Here is a 15,719-nt window from a genome sequence, read left to right on the forward strand (position 1 = left end):
CCAGCCCAGCATATCTCATGATGTACTCTGTGTATAAGTTAAATAAGCAGGGTGACAATATAGTCTTGACATACTTCCTTCCTGATTTGGAACCAGTCTGTTGTTCCAGGTCCATTTCTAACTATTGCTTCTTGACCTGCATACAGATTTCTCAGGAGGTAGGTCAGGTGGTCTGGTATCCCCATCTCTTTCAGAATTTTCCATAGTTTGTTGTGATCCACACTGTCAAAGGCTTTGGCATAGTCAATAAAGTAGATGTTTTTCTGGAACTCTCTTGCTTTTTCAATGATGATCTAATGGATGTTGTCAATGTATTCATATCCCCTCTCTTTCAGCTTCCCTCCCACTCCCAATCCCACCCCTTGCGTTTAAGTCTCAGGGAAAGAAGGAACCAAACTTTTGGTGTCTGCTTTTTGAAAGTCTGACACATTGTAACCATTTATTATATGTTTGTTGAGTGAATATCTACATCCATCTCCACTCCTCTCCCCCAGTAATATTAATGTACACACACACACACACACACACTCATGTGTGCTTATTGGTAGGGTTTCCCGTAGGTTTCTCCATCTTGTTGCCACACCCCCAGCCTGCAGCTCTCCAAAGGCGGCCCTCACTGCTCACCTGCCATCTGAGATCCCTCCAACTTGCTTGCCTGCTCCCAGGTATCTCTCTCCTTCTAACTCATCTGATGTTTCCTGGTTCCTCTCTAAAAGTTAGACTGACCACCTTATCTCCCTGTTTAAAGACTATGTTTCCACTGCCACCAGAATAATGCTAAACTCATTAACCTTGTGTCACAGGTACCCTCTGTTCAGCCTGATTAATCTAACCTCAATCTAATATTCAGGAACTTCCCTGGTGGCTCAGATGGTAAAGTGTCTGCCTGCAATGCCGGAGCCCAGGGTTCGATCCCTGGGTTGGGAAGATCCCCTGAAAGAGGAAATGGCAACCCACTCTAGTATTCTTGCCTGGAAAATCCCATGGATGGAGGAGCCTGGTAGCCTACAGTCCATGGGGCCGCAAAGAGTTGGACATGCCTGAGCGACTTCACTTTCTTTCAATCTAATATTCATTCATATTTTCTACTTTACTTACTCTCCTGATATGGACCAGTTGTATTGAAATACAACTTTTATTCTGTGAACACACCCGACTCTTCCCCTCTGTGATGCCACCAAAATGCTGGTTCCCCCAGATTTAGCCTCAGTCCTGTGGATGTTCTTGGTGTGGGGAGCATGTCCCCTCTGGGGGGCTGCCCTGCATTCCACCTCCTGCAAGCAGACGTGAGGTCACCATCCAGAGTCCCATTGCGCCTCTCACCCTCCACGCCTCTCAGCCTGCTTTGTAGTTTAATCATTTCCTCCTCGCTTGTCTTCCCTGCTATTCATAATGGCAGGGGTTGTGTTTTATTCATTTCTTTGTGCTTGATGGCATTTAGTGCTAATCTTTCCAAACAATGGATGGTCCACAAGCATTTGCCTAATTAAGTTGAAACATGAAACTGTCGATGTCCCTTTCTCTGCATGGCGGGCTGCCCTCCAGTCGATCCCTGGTCAGAAATAAGCAAATCGAGGTGCGGAAGCCAGGTTGTTAGTGGCAGTGAGGGTTTCTCCCCTGCTTCACCTTGGTTCATAAAAATGTGCTGAGGGCCAACGTGACAGCTAGAGCGCATGGGAACACGGGAAACACAGCGGAGAGAGACTGAGCGACAGGCAGGTCTCGGGAGGGTCACAGGTGTCAGACAGGATGGATTTTGAGTCATGAGAATGCATCACTTTTACGTGAATAGCTAAATGGAACTGTAGAATATATTGTTCTACTTGGTTAAATGTGATAAAAAGAAGATTAGTGGACCTGAATGCACGATCATGGCCAAAACCACAAAGCAAAAATTGGGTCCTCTTTTCTACCCTGTCGCTAGTATCGGTTTGTGGTCATTGCTTAGAATAGAAACGTCTTGAAAAGTGACCCAAGGACCTGACAATGACCTTCTGAACTCTGTTTTAGCAAACGTTTAAACTAATCCTGCAGCTTCAGCTTCAGATGCATTGACCTGGAGAGGAGCCATAATACATCACAGGGTGCCTGGAGGAAACGAAATCCTTCCTTCATGCCTGGCACACACCCAGAAGCCCCTGGGCACCAGGTCCCCTTTCCTTTTCCAGGGGATCTTCCTGACACAGGGATTGAACCCACGTCTCCTGTATTGGCAGGCAGATTCTTTGCTGCTGAGCCGCCAGGAAAACCCATACAGTGCTCCATGTCAGTTATATCTCAATAAAACTGAAAGAAAAGAAATCATGTTCTCTTTTCTTTCATCACATTGTATACACTAAGGCTTATGTTAAAATATATTTCTTTACACATGTACACATGTATACACACACACACACACACACACACACATATATATATATATATTTGGACCTACTTGGAAAGTTAACTCTATATTATGATATAACAAGCCTTGTGAATGATAATTTAACAATGAATCAAAGGTCATAGATCTGCATATATTTCCTCACTTGTGAAAAGAGTTTGATCCCTGAGTCAGGAAGATCCCCTGGAGAAGGACGTGGCAACCCACTGCAGTATTCTTGCCTGGAGAATCCCATGGACAGAGGAGCCTGGCGGGCTACGGTCCATAAGGTTGCAAAAAGTGGGACGCACCTGAAGGGGCTCAGCAAGCAAAGCAATACAGATGGTTTAGTGAAGTGCCTGAAAGAGTCTGTAAAGCTTAGTTCTTTTGTCATTGTCATCCAAGAAGTTACACTGTGGGCATTTAAAAGGAACTTTTAATTGTGGGAAATGTCTGAAATTATTTGGAGAAGGTTGTCAGTCATATATGTAACAACCCACTCTGCAGCATTCTTTAGTAAACTCCCTGAGATTAATTACTAAGCTACACTACTGGATATCCATTTAGCTGCCTTTGCCATTTGTGAGCACATTGGAGAATGTAGGGAAAATGGAAAAATTTAGGTCAATGGAATTTTGAGTGACTGCATATAAAGCAGCCATGAACAACTTCAGCTTAATCAGTAAGGGTCGGGGTGCAGGTGAGGTATAGAGCGTTTGAAATCATGAGAGTGCTGGGACATCCCTGGTGGTCCAGTGGTTAAGACTTCTCCTTCCAATGCAGGGGGCACAGGTTCAGTCCCTGGTCGGGGAGCTGAGACCCACATGCCTTGTGGCAAAAAACCAAAACTTAAAACAGAAGCAGTATTGTAACACATTCAATAAGGACTTTAAAAATGGTCTACATCAAAAAAAATCTTTGGAAAAAAAAAGAAGAAATACTGCTAGTGCTGACATGTCATTCTTAATTTCTCTTTTGTACATGTGTTCCCAGAAAGAAAAGGCAACAGAAAAGAGGCCTATTTAAAGACGTCTGGATCACACAGAATAGGGTAAGTGTTCTCAGAATAGTTACTCCCCTCTCCCCCAACTCTTTTGTGCATCCTGAGTGTCTTGTCAAGTCAGTTCATTTTGCAGCTTGCAAGCTTCTTTTTTATTCTCAATAACCTAACCACACAGTCGCCTGTTGTTCAAGTCTCAGCTATTTGATGAAGCAGTTCTTTTCTGATTTAGTCTCCTATGATTAATACCCTTGGACACTGTTTTACATCCATATAAATAAAGGAGCAATTACACTTAATAGTCAACATTGCACGTTTAGCTACCGCCATTGGAGGCCTGCAACGACAAAATTACCACAAAGTGGGTGACTAGAAACAAGAGAATCCTGTTCTCCCACAGTTCTGGAGGGCTTAAATCTAGAATCAAGGTCTCCGCAGGGTCGAGTCCTTTTTGGCACGAGGCTCTGCTCCATGCTTCTCTCTCCGTTTCCGCGGCTATCAGCAATCTGCAGCTTGTCGACACATTGCCCAAACCTCTTCCTCTGTCTTCACATGGCGTTATTCCGCATGCACACGTGAATGTCTGTGTCTCTTCTCCGTTTCTTTAAGGGCACCAGTGATATTGAGCTAAGGGCCCATGGTTCTTCAGTATGACCTCATCTTAACCAGTGACAACTGAAGCAACCCTATTTCCACATAAGGTCACATTAATGAAGGTCTAGGAAGTACATACATTTGGGGGAGATGCTCTCTGACCCGGTGCAGGGCATGACGATATTCTGTGTCTTGAGGTTTTTGTGAGGGTTAAATTAATTTAAACTAACGCATAGCAAGCACATAAAAGGATGCAATACAGGATATTCATTACTGAAATGATATTTGGATTAATTGATTAATTAATTGATGTCCAGATTATGAAGCTAGAGACCCTTCTGCTGGGCAGGACGCGGGTTAACCGTGACATTGTCTTTCTACCTGCTCCTGCCCCTTCATGTTTAATTGAAAGAGGAGGTTTCTGGGTTTGCAGATAAGATGTATGCTTATTTCCATGCTCACTCATTGTCTCCACTGTAGGTCAAATATTCCCTCTAATGCACATTTTTCTGTTTACAAAATCTTACAATAAAACATTTCCCCGAGTGTTATCTAAAATTACATCCATTTCTCTTCAATTAAATTATTTGCACTTGAATGCTACATGGCCAAAACATCCAGTTCTAAAAAGCTTCTGACAATCCAGTGTGTGTGCTTCAGACTTCTTAATAATCTCTCAGTTTAGCTTTCTTCTTCTATTAAGGAGTTACTCTTTGCAAAACAAATTTTTGTCTTCCTCAATAACTCATGGTTTGCTTCTGGGCACCAAGTGCAAAGGCCGGAGAAGTCTGGCTTTGTTCTGTCACATACAATTTTTGGGTCTCTTCTCTGTCCTTAGCTGTTGTCCACTCAAGCCAATGCAAAGGTACACTTATTGCTCTGAATTCCAGGGGAGGAAAGGCGCTTTGCAACTTCCTGCCCTAGATATTCAACGCTTCCAGGCTTTTGCAGGCTTTTTAATATTTTGAGTGGCAATTAGAAAGTTAGTCAGCTGGTCTGTCAAAGTTAGACTTCCTTGATTCTTTGGGGGCTCTTTTAAAAAAGACAAATTGAGTAGATAGCAATACCACTTGAACTTTACTTTTACTTTCTTTGTGCAAACACCAATACCACTCTAAATTTTCAAGCTACTCACTACTCACCAAAAGGCCTCTCTCTCCTCCTCCTCTTCCCTTCATTTCTGTCCCCTGCTCTCTCTCCCTGCTCTCACTTATGCCTCTGTATCTTCTGTCACACACATGCATACATGTGGTCAAAGTGACTTGATTAGCTAGAGAAGATTAATGATTGTAAAACATCGTCTTGAAAGTGAATGTCCTCTTGCTTTTGTAATTTTTAAGTTGTGTTCAGTTGCTTATTCCTAAGCCAGGACATGGTGTACTTTAAAAACATTTATTTAGTAATTCATCCGTTCAACAGAAATGAATGGTTATCCACTATGGGAAAATACTGTACTAGACCTTCCATATAAAAATGCGAATTATTGTTCTCTTTGAAATAGCGTAACATCAGGAGAGAGAATTTTACATCTAAAGAGGTAATTTATATCCCTCTATATCAAGTGATAATCAAGACTAGTCTCTGTTGTATCTCAGAGTCATGAGATCAAGAATGTGATTTTCTCGTGGAAAGTCCATGCAATGAAGAGAATGTTTTATGAAATTAATTGTAATAGAAATTTGACCTATATTATGGTTGAATTGAGGAGAAATTTGTTTTGAGTGTCTTGATTAAGTGCTGAAATGCAGTGAATTATTAACATCCTCTGTGTTTATCTTTCTAGGCAACCAACAACTACAGAAATCCCTTCCCTCCCAATCCACCGGCAGGTGGTGCAGGAGAGGACATTTATGTCAACCACCCGGTCTTCTGTCTTGGACCAAGGGCTAGAGTCTAAGCCCATCATAGGAGAATGTAAATGATAACTATTATGTAAATGGATTGTCATACAATTTCTTCCCACTATTTAATGTCTACCTTGGATATTGGTTGACCAAATTTATTTCATTCGACAAGAAAAATACTGCCTAACCATAGAGAGCATTCTTAACAGATATGTTTTAGAAAACCTGACTGTAATTAGCTTTTACATGAAAGGAAACATTGAATCGTGTAATGGGACAATCCAGGGAAGATCAAGCTTCAGGGAAGGGTTATTTTCCAGGGCTTAAAGATTATGTCCAGAATTAAGAATGGACAAAAGACAGTTTCTGGATCCCCTTTCACAGCATCGGATCTACTTCCCTTGATGTTAGCCTCACTCTCCTTCAGGCTTTCCGCTTGTGTTTCCAAGATGACTGCCGACAACTCTCAGCAAGTCATAATCCTTGTTTCTGCCTGGTAGACAGCAAGCACATTCGATGACTTGTCCATCATTAAGCAGTCATCATGGCCAGAAAGGAAATCAACCCTGAATATAAATTGGAAGGACTGATGCTGAAGCTGAAGCTCCACTACTTTGGGCACCTGATGGGAAGAGCTGACTCACTGGAAAAGACCCTGATGCTGGGAAAGATTGAAGACAAAAGGCAAGGAGGGCAACAGAGGTTAAGATGGTTAGATTGCATCACTGACCCAGTAGACATGAATTTGAGCAAACTCTGGGAGAAAGTTGAGGACAGAGGAGTCTAGTGTGCTGTAGTCCATGGGGTCACAAGGAGTCGGACATGCCTTAGTGACAGAGCAACAATAACAACAACACGGCCAGAAAGGGTGGATGGGCTAAGTCAGTTAAGGGCTTGCTAGAGCTGTGTAGGAGTGGGGCCCAAGTCCATTACTGGGAAGGAGAGGGGACGAGGCTGAGGAGGGTGTAAGGAAGGAGGAAAAGGGATCAAAGAGTAGGAAGGTATAGAAAAACTTTTTTTTGCCTCAAAGCTTTGACAAGTACCCAGTTTGGCCTCATGATATGACTCTCAGAGCAATTAGACCATGCCTGTTGTTGTCCAAATTCTAGATGGAAGCAACAATGAAAAGTATTTGTGAAACTCAGTAACGGTCATGGTCACCTTGAAACCACAGTGGTTTGGTAATGACAAAACAGTGATCATTCCTGTCTCATGCCCTTATTACTCATCTTTAAAAGATCTTATTTCTAAAAGACTCATCTCAAAGATTCATTTAGGTTTCAAATTTGAGACTTGGCATGATAATCTGAAATGAACCCAAAGCAAATCCTCACATTGTTTAGATTCTTAAGCTGTAATTTACAGTTTTAGCAAGACAGTGGATATGTTGTGGTTTTATCTTTAAATACCATGCACACCAAATAGTGCAATTATTCTGTGAATTATGGAAACTGTGAGTGCCCCTAACTGTTTCAGAAGGGAAAGAATGAAAATGATCACTCCCAGTTGTACTATGTACATGCAATGAGAGTTAGCTGTCATTTTTATTTGTTTGCTTATAGATACTTATATCTGGATTCAAGAAGTGTTTCCACAGATATATTTGTAACAACGTGGGCAGGCAGTTTTACAAGAAAACCGTCTACTGTTTTGTTAACTAGATCAGATCTATGAAAGTGTCCATGGCTGACTCTATCCATGGTGAAGCAAACTTGGCATCCTTTAAAAGATAAATGACTTCTTCCTAAAAGTTAATGAAAATATTACTTTCTGGGAGATTCTGATAACCAATCCTCAATGACTAAATGACATAGGGAGAAGTAAAAAATTCCTACCATGGCAACATGATTTCAGGGAGGATTTTTATGTAATCCACTTAATGTGCAGTTTATGGAAACCACAATATTTGAAATTTGTCTCTTTTGCCATGGATGTTTTAAACTTTTTAAAAAAGTCTCTCAAAACACTTATGAGAATTATTTATTCTGTCCCTTCTTTTCTAAATTCTTCATCTCCAGGGTTCAGAATTTTTAGGGATTTGGAACCTTCTTAAGTCCTGCTGAAATTTCTCCAACCTCCTCTGTAGATCCTGCTGCACTGTCATCTGTTAGCCTTTGAAACTCTGTTCATTCATTTTCTTTGGACATCTTTACTTAACAAAGCACTTTGATTGTAGTCTCTTTAATATTATACCTAACTTGCTAGAATTGTCAACTGTACCTAATATATTAGGGTTGACAATTCTAGCTTTATATATACATATATATATATAAAAACTATGCCTACTGTATATGTATACAATATATGGTATCCACAGTAGGTATATGGTATATATAGTTTGTGTGTATATACATGTACACACACTAGCACACACACATATGTATTTCCCTAACCTATTGTACCTACTATTCCAGTTGTTACTAAGGAAACAGATCCACAGCATGAAAGGTCAGAATTGAATTAAATTATGTGTTAAATCTTTTCTGCAAGGTGCTATTTAGGAAACAAATGCTTCCTAAGGTTCTTTTTTACATACATAATTTTTATTGGTACTATATTAAATAAAATCTATGTTTTCTTTGAATGACATTCTTTTAGTATCTGCATTAAAGTAACCAATTACAGGGAGTTGCTGTGTGGTGACAAGGTAGGTAAGTTTGTTAAATGCCATCATAGAGTACACAGTTTTGTCAGGGGAAGAAGACATCTTATTAGCCTACAATGATTAGGTATTGATTATATTATCATCAGAGAGACCTTGAAACATTATTTAAAAGCCTTTATGCACACTGGGAAAATAGAATAGGAATTTCATTAACTTGAAATTATGCTTATAAATGGGAGGCAGGTGGATGAGGTTATAATTTTCAGCTAGTAAATATTTATACTTACAGAAGTTTTAAGTAATTAAGTTTATTACTAAAACATACATATACACTTAAAATGTATTATCCATTTATACAGAATGAAATAAAAATGACTTAACTTTTATTGTAAACAACCAAATTATGTTTGTTTTTCTAAAACTGTATTAAATAAAAGGTCCAGCTGCATTGCAGTAATTTTCTACTTTGGTAGAGTCCACAGTGAAATTAGAAATCACTGTAATCAAAGCGCTTCTCCTTGATTTTTAATAATACGCTGTGTTTTGTACCACTTGTATGAATTTCAGCAAGACTGAAGATATTGTAGAATACAGATGCTTATAAACTATGGGTGGAGGTGCTAAATTGTGAGTACAAAGTTAATCTTTTTTTCCACAATAATGATAAGCAAATATCTTTGAAAAAATATAAAATAGTATAAACACGTCTTACCACTATTTTATTATCATCATTAGTTAAGCCATCGTTAGACTGTCTAGAAAGTATTGACCTTCACATGTAGGCTTTTTGCATAAATTTGTATACTTTTCCACTGATCTGTCATTGGATTGTTCTAAATCAAGTCTCTAAGCTCTTATACATTTTTCGTTTGCTAGACATCCAATAGGTGGAACTGTAGCTTCTAGAATTAACTGCAATGCTTTCTAAAATTATTTTTTACAAATCGTCAAGGTTGGTTTATGTATTTTACTGTCCCAGATTTAAAGCACTAACTATGTTGTAAGAAAAGATCTGATTTGTGGGTATGGGTAATAAATGTCTGAAAGAATCCCCATTTATTGTCTGTTTTCCCTGCTGGAATGATGTTGTATAGTCACCCTCTTTAGAACATTTTTTTTTTCCAGTTTTACATGTAATTTTAGACTCGGGTTTTGTAGGGCATGTGAATGTTTACCTTAACATACTATATTCTGTTGTTTGGATGAATAAAATGTAGAGCTCCACTATCATTAGTTTCACTTATCAAAGAATATTAGGGGGAAATCCCTGATAATATTAACATGAAGATTAAATGCAGAAAAAAAAGTCAAATGAGTGACACTTAGTAGCTTCTCTCCATGCCGCATTCAGTGTGTTATGTAAGTGCGTGTAGTTCAAAGAGTTGAAGTGTGCTGTACAAGGGTCATTTTGGCAAAAAAACAAACAAAAAAACAAACAAAAAACCTGTCCTTCTGATTTTACCTCCATTGAGACAAAAACTGTCACTTCTGATTATTTATTTTTCTGCTGTTAGAAGAGTTTGGCTGCACCAGGTGTTGGTCGCAGCACGCGGGACCTGAGTTCCCTGACCAGGGACTGGACCCGGACGCCCTGCACTGCGAGCACGGGGTCGTAGCCACTGCACCACCAGGGAAGTCCCTCTGCTTTTCTGAATTGTGTACATATATCACTGCTGCTGCTGCTGCTGCTAAGTCGCTTCAGTCGCGTCCAACTCTGTGTGACCCCATAGACGGCAGCCCACCAGGGTTCCCCGTCCCTGGGATTCTCCAGGCAAGAACACTGGAGTGGGTTGCCATTTCCTTCTCCAATGCAGGAAAGTGAAAAGTGAAAGTGAAGTCGCTCAGTCGTGTCTGACTCTAGCGACCCCATGGACTACAGCCCACCAGGCTCCTCCGTCCATGGGATTTTCCAGGCAAAAGTACTGGAGTGGGGTGCCATTGATGTTTTTCCATTTTAGACATTCTTTATTGATTTCGATATTGTCTTTTCTACAAACTCACCACACGCACCCACCTTTGTCATGTATCCATCCTTCCAAAATATTTACATTAAAGTTTTGATTATTTCAATATTTGTTTATTTTTTCATGATCTTGCCAATGCTCTTCTTAGTTGAATACCACGGTAAAAATGATTGTTCATTCTCTCCAGAGTTAATATCTTTTTTTCTGTCTAGCATTAACAGTTGTCTCTTTTCCTAGTTTACTGTTTTGGTATTTACCATAACTTTATCTCAGACTCTTCACCCATGGTCTAAAGTCTCTCTTCAGATCCTCTGAGACACACTGGATATTTAGACAATCTTGTCTTCCTAGACCAGAACCTTGACCTGGGCTGATAAACAGTGGTTATAAGCACAAGTTATGACTGCAGAACTGTCATCCCGACATCTCTCTTCATCCAGGATAATAGTGGAGAGAGGACCATACAAGCTGGAATTGATTCTACAAAATTTCCCAGTTGGGCTGCTATCCAAAAGTCTACAAGCAATAAATGCTGGAGAGGGTGTGGAGAAAAGGGAACCCTCTTACACTGTTGGTGGGAATGCAAACTAGTACAGCCACTATGGAGAACAGTGTGGAGATTCCTTAAAAAACTGGAAATAGAACTGCCTTATGACCCAGCAATCCCACTGCTGGGCATACACACCGAGGAAACCAGAATTGAAAGAGACACGTGTACCCCAATGTTCATCGCAGCACTGTTTATAATAGCCAGGACATGGAAGCAACCTAGATGTCCATCAGCAGATGAATGGATAAGAAAGCAGTGGTACATATACACAATGGAGTATTACTCAGCCATTAAAAAGAATACATTTGAGTCAGTTCTAATGAGGTGGATGAAACTGGAGCCTATTATACAGAGTGAAGTAAGCCAGAAAGAAAAACACCAATACAGTATATTAACGCATATACATGGAATTTAGAAAGATGGTAACAATAACCCTGTATGCGAGACAGCAAAAGAGACACAGATGTATAGAACAGTCTTTTGGACTCTGTGGGAGAGGGCCAGGGTGGAATGATTTGGGAGAATGGCATTGAAACATGTATATTATCGTATGTGAAATGAATCGCCAGTCCAGGTTTGATGCCTGATACAGGATGCTCAGGGCTGGTGCACTGGGATGACCCAGAGGGATGGTATGGGGAGGGAGGAGGGAGGGGGGGTTCAGGATGGGGAACACATGTACACCCGTGGTGGATTCATGTTGATGTATGGCAAAACCAATACAATATTGTAAAGTAATTAGCCTCCAGTTAAATAAATTTATATTAAAAATAAAAGGATATGAGGTGGCAGATTACAGATTTTTAATCAGTGCCCAGAACATGGCAGGATAAGAAGGCTGTTATGTTTGGGTTTGTGTCTGTAAAAGTTGAGGGTATTGGTTTTAAGCATTAGAAGCAGATGCTGACTGTGTTATAGGGAAAAAAAAAAAAAAAAAACAACCACAAAAACCAATTAATTTATTTGAGTGATACAGGTGACTCATAGCAGTTCCAGGATGTTGATGGAATAAGTTTGGAAAACAGAAAATAAGAGGCAACTCCAGGGGTCCACAAGCAGGAAACCACTTTGAGCTATGATTACTTTCTTTACTCACTCCAAAATTTGATCTCAACTGATTCTGTATCTTTCTGCAAATTCAGTCTTAAGATGATCTTCTTCTTATTTAATCATTTATTCATAACAGCATTTATTCCAGATATTTAAAAATGCTTATAGTGAATAAGACCATTATCCTTTAAGGGCTTCCTTGGTAGCTCAGTTGGTACAGAATCTGCCTGCAATGCAGGAGACCCCTGTTAGATTCCTGGGTCTGGAAGGTCCGCTGGAGAAGAGATAGGCTATACACGCCAGTATTCTTGGGCTTCCCTTGTGGCTCAGCTGGTAAAGAATCTGCCTGTAATGCTGGAGACTTGGGTTTGATCCCTGAGTTGGGAAGATCCCCTGGAGAAGGGAAAGGCTACCCATTTCAGTGTTCTGGCCTACAGAATACCATGGACTGTATTTTTTAATATCCCAGATATTAAAAAATACAGTGAATAAGACCATTACCCTTTAATCTCATGACTGAATAAGACTGAGCTCTCCAATTTACTCTCAATATTATTAAAATTTCTTGCTACAGTTTTTGATGTGGCTTCAGTTGAACTAATTTATCTTACTTTAAAATTTTATCATTTCTAATGAAGATCTTCAGAAGCAAATTTGAATTTCTTCAGCTCACGTGGTAAAATGACAAAGAGATATAATGGCTCAGTAGTTTGTAGAGAGATACAAACTTCTTCGAGCCTTTTTATAATCTTGGATGTCTGTTTGATCATCATTTCAATGGTTAATGAATAGCAAGCTATTATAAATTTGGTTTATTGACAAAAATATCATTATATTCTTTTGCTGTGCACTGTCATTCTCAAAGCACTTTCTTACGTTATTCCATTTAATTTTTAAACAACTCTAAGATGTAGGCAAGATAAATATTATTATCCCAATTGACAATTAAGGCAAAAAAATCCAGAGACACTGTGTGCCCAATTGTGTTCTGTCAGTTGGTTTAACTGAGGAACTCTTACATCCCAGAATCTCCTCTTTTAATGTGGTTATGGGTTAGAATCGGCCTACATGGAGCTTTAATGAGATGTGGGCCACTGCATGTTGCTCTCTGTAGGTCATTTTGGGCAATGTTGATGAACAGCTGGAGAAGGTCTAGCAAGTTCTGGTTTGCCTTTGCCCCCCTCTATTGTATGTCTTATTTTTCTTATCTTTTCAAAGAATCAAAGTTTGGTTCCATTGATTTTTTTTCTATTATTTTCAATTGCATTGATTTCTGCTCTGTTTTTAAAATTATTTTCTTTATTCTGCTTGCTTTCGGTTTATTTTGTTCTTTTTCCTCTGGTTACCTAAGGTGTAAGCTTAAGTTATTGATTTTAGATTCTTCTTCCTTTTCAGTCTTGGCATGTGTGTGTGTGTGTGTGTGTGTGTGAGTTGCTCAGTCATGTCTGATTCTTTGCAACCCCATGGACCACAGCCCACCAGGCTCCCCTGTCTATGGGATTCTCCAGGCAAGAACACTGGAGTGACCTGCTATTCCATTCTCCATCAGACTCGGCATATAATGCTGTAAATTTCACTTCATCCCCCAAGTTCTCTGTGTGTGTTAGTGACTCAGTTGTGTCCAACTCTTTGAGAGCCCATGGACTGTAGCCTATGAGGCTCCATGGAATTCTCCAGGCAAGAACACTGGAGTGGGCAGCCATTTCCTTCTCCAGGGAATCTTTTCTACCCAGGGATCGAACCCAGGTCCTCTACATTGCAGGAAGATTCTTTACCAGCTGAGCCACTCTGATAAGCTACAATTTTATTTTTATCAAATTGAAAAATTTTGGATTTCTCTTGAGGCTTCTTGGGTTATTCAAAAATGTGTTTTTAAAATCTCTCTATATTTTTGGATTTCTCTGCTATATTTCTCTTATGGAACTCTAATTTAATTTTATTGTAGCCTGAAAACATTATTTGTATGATTTCTCTTCTTTTAGATTTATTAAGGTGTGTTTTATGGTCCAGAATATGGCCTACCATGGGGAATATTTCATGTGAGCTTGGGAAGAATGTACATTCTGCTGTTGGATGTAAAATCCTGTAAGTGATCAGTAGATCAAACTGACTGATAGCGCTGTTCAGGTCACCATACTCTTTCTGATTTTCTCCCCGTTTGATGGATCACATGTGGATAGAGGCAGGTTGCAGTCTCCAACCATAGCTATGGATTCGCCTGTGTCACCTCGCATATAAGAATTTATAAATGTCACACAGACATCTTATCAGCTTTTGCCTCATGGATTTTGATATTTTGTTTTTAGGAACATATGCTTTCAGGACGGTCAATTTTTTTTTTTTTTTTGAAGAATTGACAACCTTATCACATATGATGTGCTTTTTATCCCTGGTAACATTCCTTGTTCTGAAGTCTGCCTTGTCTGAAGTCAAATAGTCGCTCTGGCTTTCCTTTGAATAGTGGCGGCATGTCCTGTCCACCTCCAGCTGCAGACTGAATCATGGCAAACACCCGCCAGGAGCCCTCACAGTGGCCTGGATGCTATGCTCTGGACATGTGCATACATGTCCCCCGCTTGGCTGTGGTCATTCCTGCCCCTGCATGTCCTTTGGCCTAGAGCCTGGTCCCCACAGCTGGCTGTGCCTTCGAGGTGAGACTTCAGGGCTCCGTGATTCTGACCAAGGGTTGGGAGGCCTTGGCATTGACGGGGGCTTGCTTGAAAGATGGCGTGAACCAGCTCCCGTACTGACAAGTCTAGAATGAGGGCCTCTGGCAACTGGTGGGGTGCCCTGGTGTTTCTCATTCAAGGGCTCTCATTCTCACCCCACCCCTCACCCCACCCAGGAGCTCCTGGGATCAGGAGACATGGGCCTCCGTCTGGGATGAATGTTCCTGGCACTGACTTGGGCCTTTTCTGGGTTCCCCTTCACTGCCCTGACCCTCTGCACATCCCAGCTTGTTCTCTACCTGAGCTTCTACCTGGACCTGCCTTTTACTCCCCACCAATACACAACCATGGTCACAAAGTGTGCCCTCCTTCCCTTCCTGGGGGGCTTCACAAAGAAGAAAAAAGACAAAAATGTACTGAGTACTCCTGGGTGCTCCTCAGAGAGATTGCCCCCTCCTAGCTCTGTTGTCTGCAGTCAGCTGTGGTTACACTGGATCCCTGCTGGTGCGATGGTACCTGGTGGGGAAGGGGGTTTCTACCATCCTATGATTAAGTCTCCATCTTTCAGTCACCCTGTGACTTTGTAAGGTTCACAGCTATCTCCCCAGTGGAATCTCTTGCCCTCTACCCCAGGTCCTGGCTGCAGAGTTTCCAATCTATTTGCATGATGGCCTGGCACCTGCTGACTAGGTTATTACGATTATGATCTTTATTTCTCTCCCTTAGGTGAGACAGGAAGACTGCAGGAGCTGGGAGTAGGCTTGAGAATTGGGCTCTGATTGTGTCCTTTCCTCTGGAGTGTTGTTGTTCAGTTGTTAAATCATGTCTGACTTTGCGACCCCCATGGACTGCAGCATTCCAGGCTTCCCTGTCCTCAACTCTCTCCCGGAGTTTCCTCAAATTCATGTCCATTGAGGTGGTGATAATATCTAACCATCTCATCCTGAGTTGCCCTCTTCTCCTCCTGCCTTCAGTCTTTCCCAGCATCAAGGTCTTTTCTAATGAATCAGCTCTTCGCATAAAGGGGTCAGAGTATTGGAGTTTCAGCTTTGGCATCTTTCCTTCCAGTGAATATTCCTTT

At 40.8% G+C, this 15,719-nt stretch overlaps 1 protein-coding gene across 1 annotated transcript in view; it reads left to right on the forward strand.

Moving 5' to 3' along the window:
* The window catches only part of CD226 (CD226 molecule), a 93,033-nt gene extending 81,601 nt beyond the window's left edge, over positions 1-11,432 (forward strand). The window contains exons 6-7 of the mRNA XM_070361733.1: positions 3,356-3,413; positions 5,740-11,432. Coding sequence (XP_070217834.1) covers positions 3,356-3,413; positions 5,740-5,853 — 172 coding nt within the window. The 3' untranslated portion in view covers positions 5,854-11,432. The remainder of the gene's footprint in view (positions 1-3,355; positions 3,414-5,739) is intronic.
* Positions 11,433-15,719: the final 4,287 nt, after the last annotated feature.

This window comes from Bos mutus, chromosome 24 (genome assembly GCF_027580195.1).
Source record: "Bos mutus isolate GX-2022 chromosome 24, NWIPB_WYAK_1.1, whole genome shotgun sequence".
Classification (NCBI taxonomy): domain Eukaryota; kingdom Metazoa; phylum Chordata; class Mammalia; order Artiodactyla; family Bovidae; genus Bos; species Bos mutus.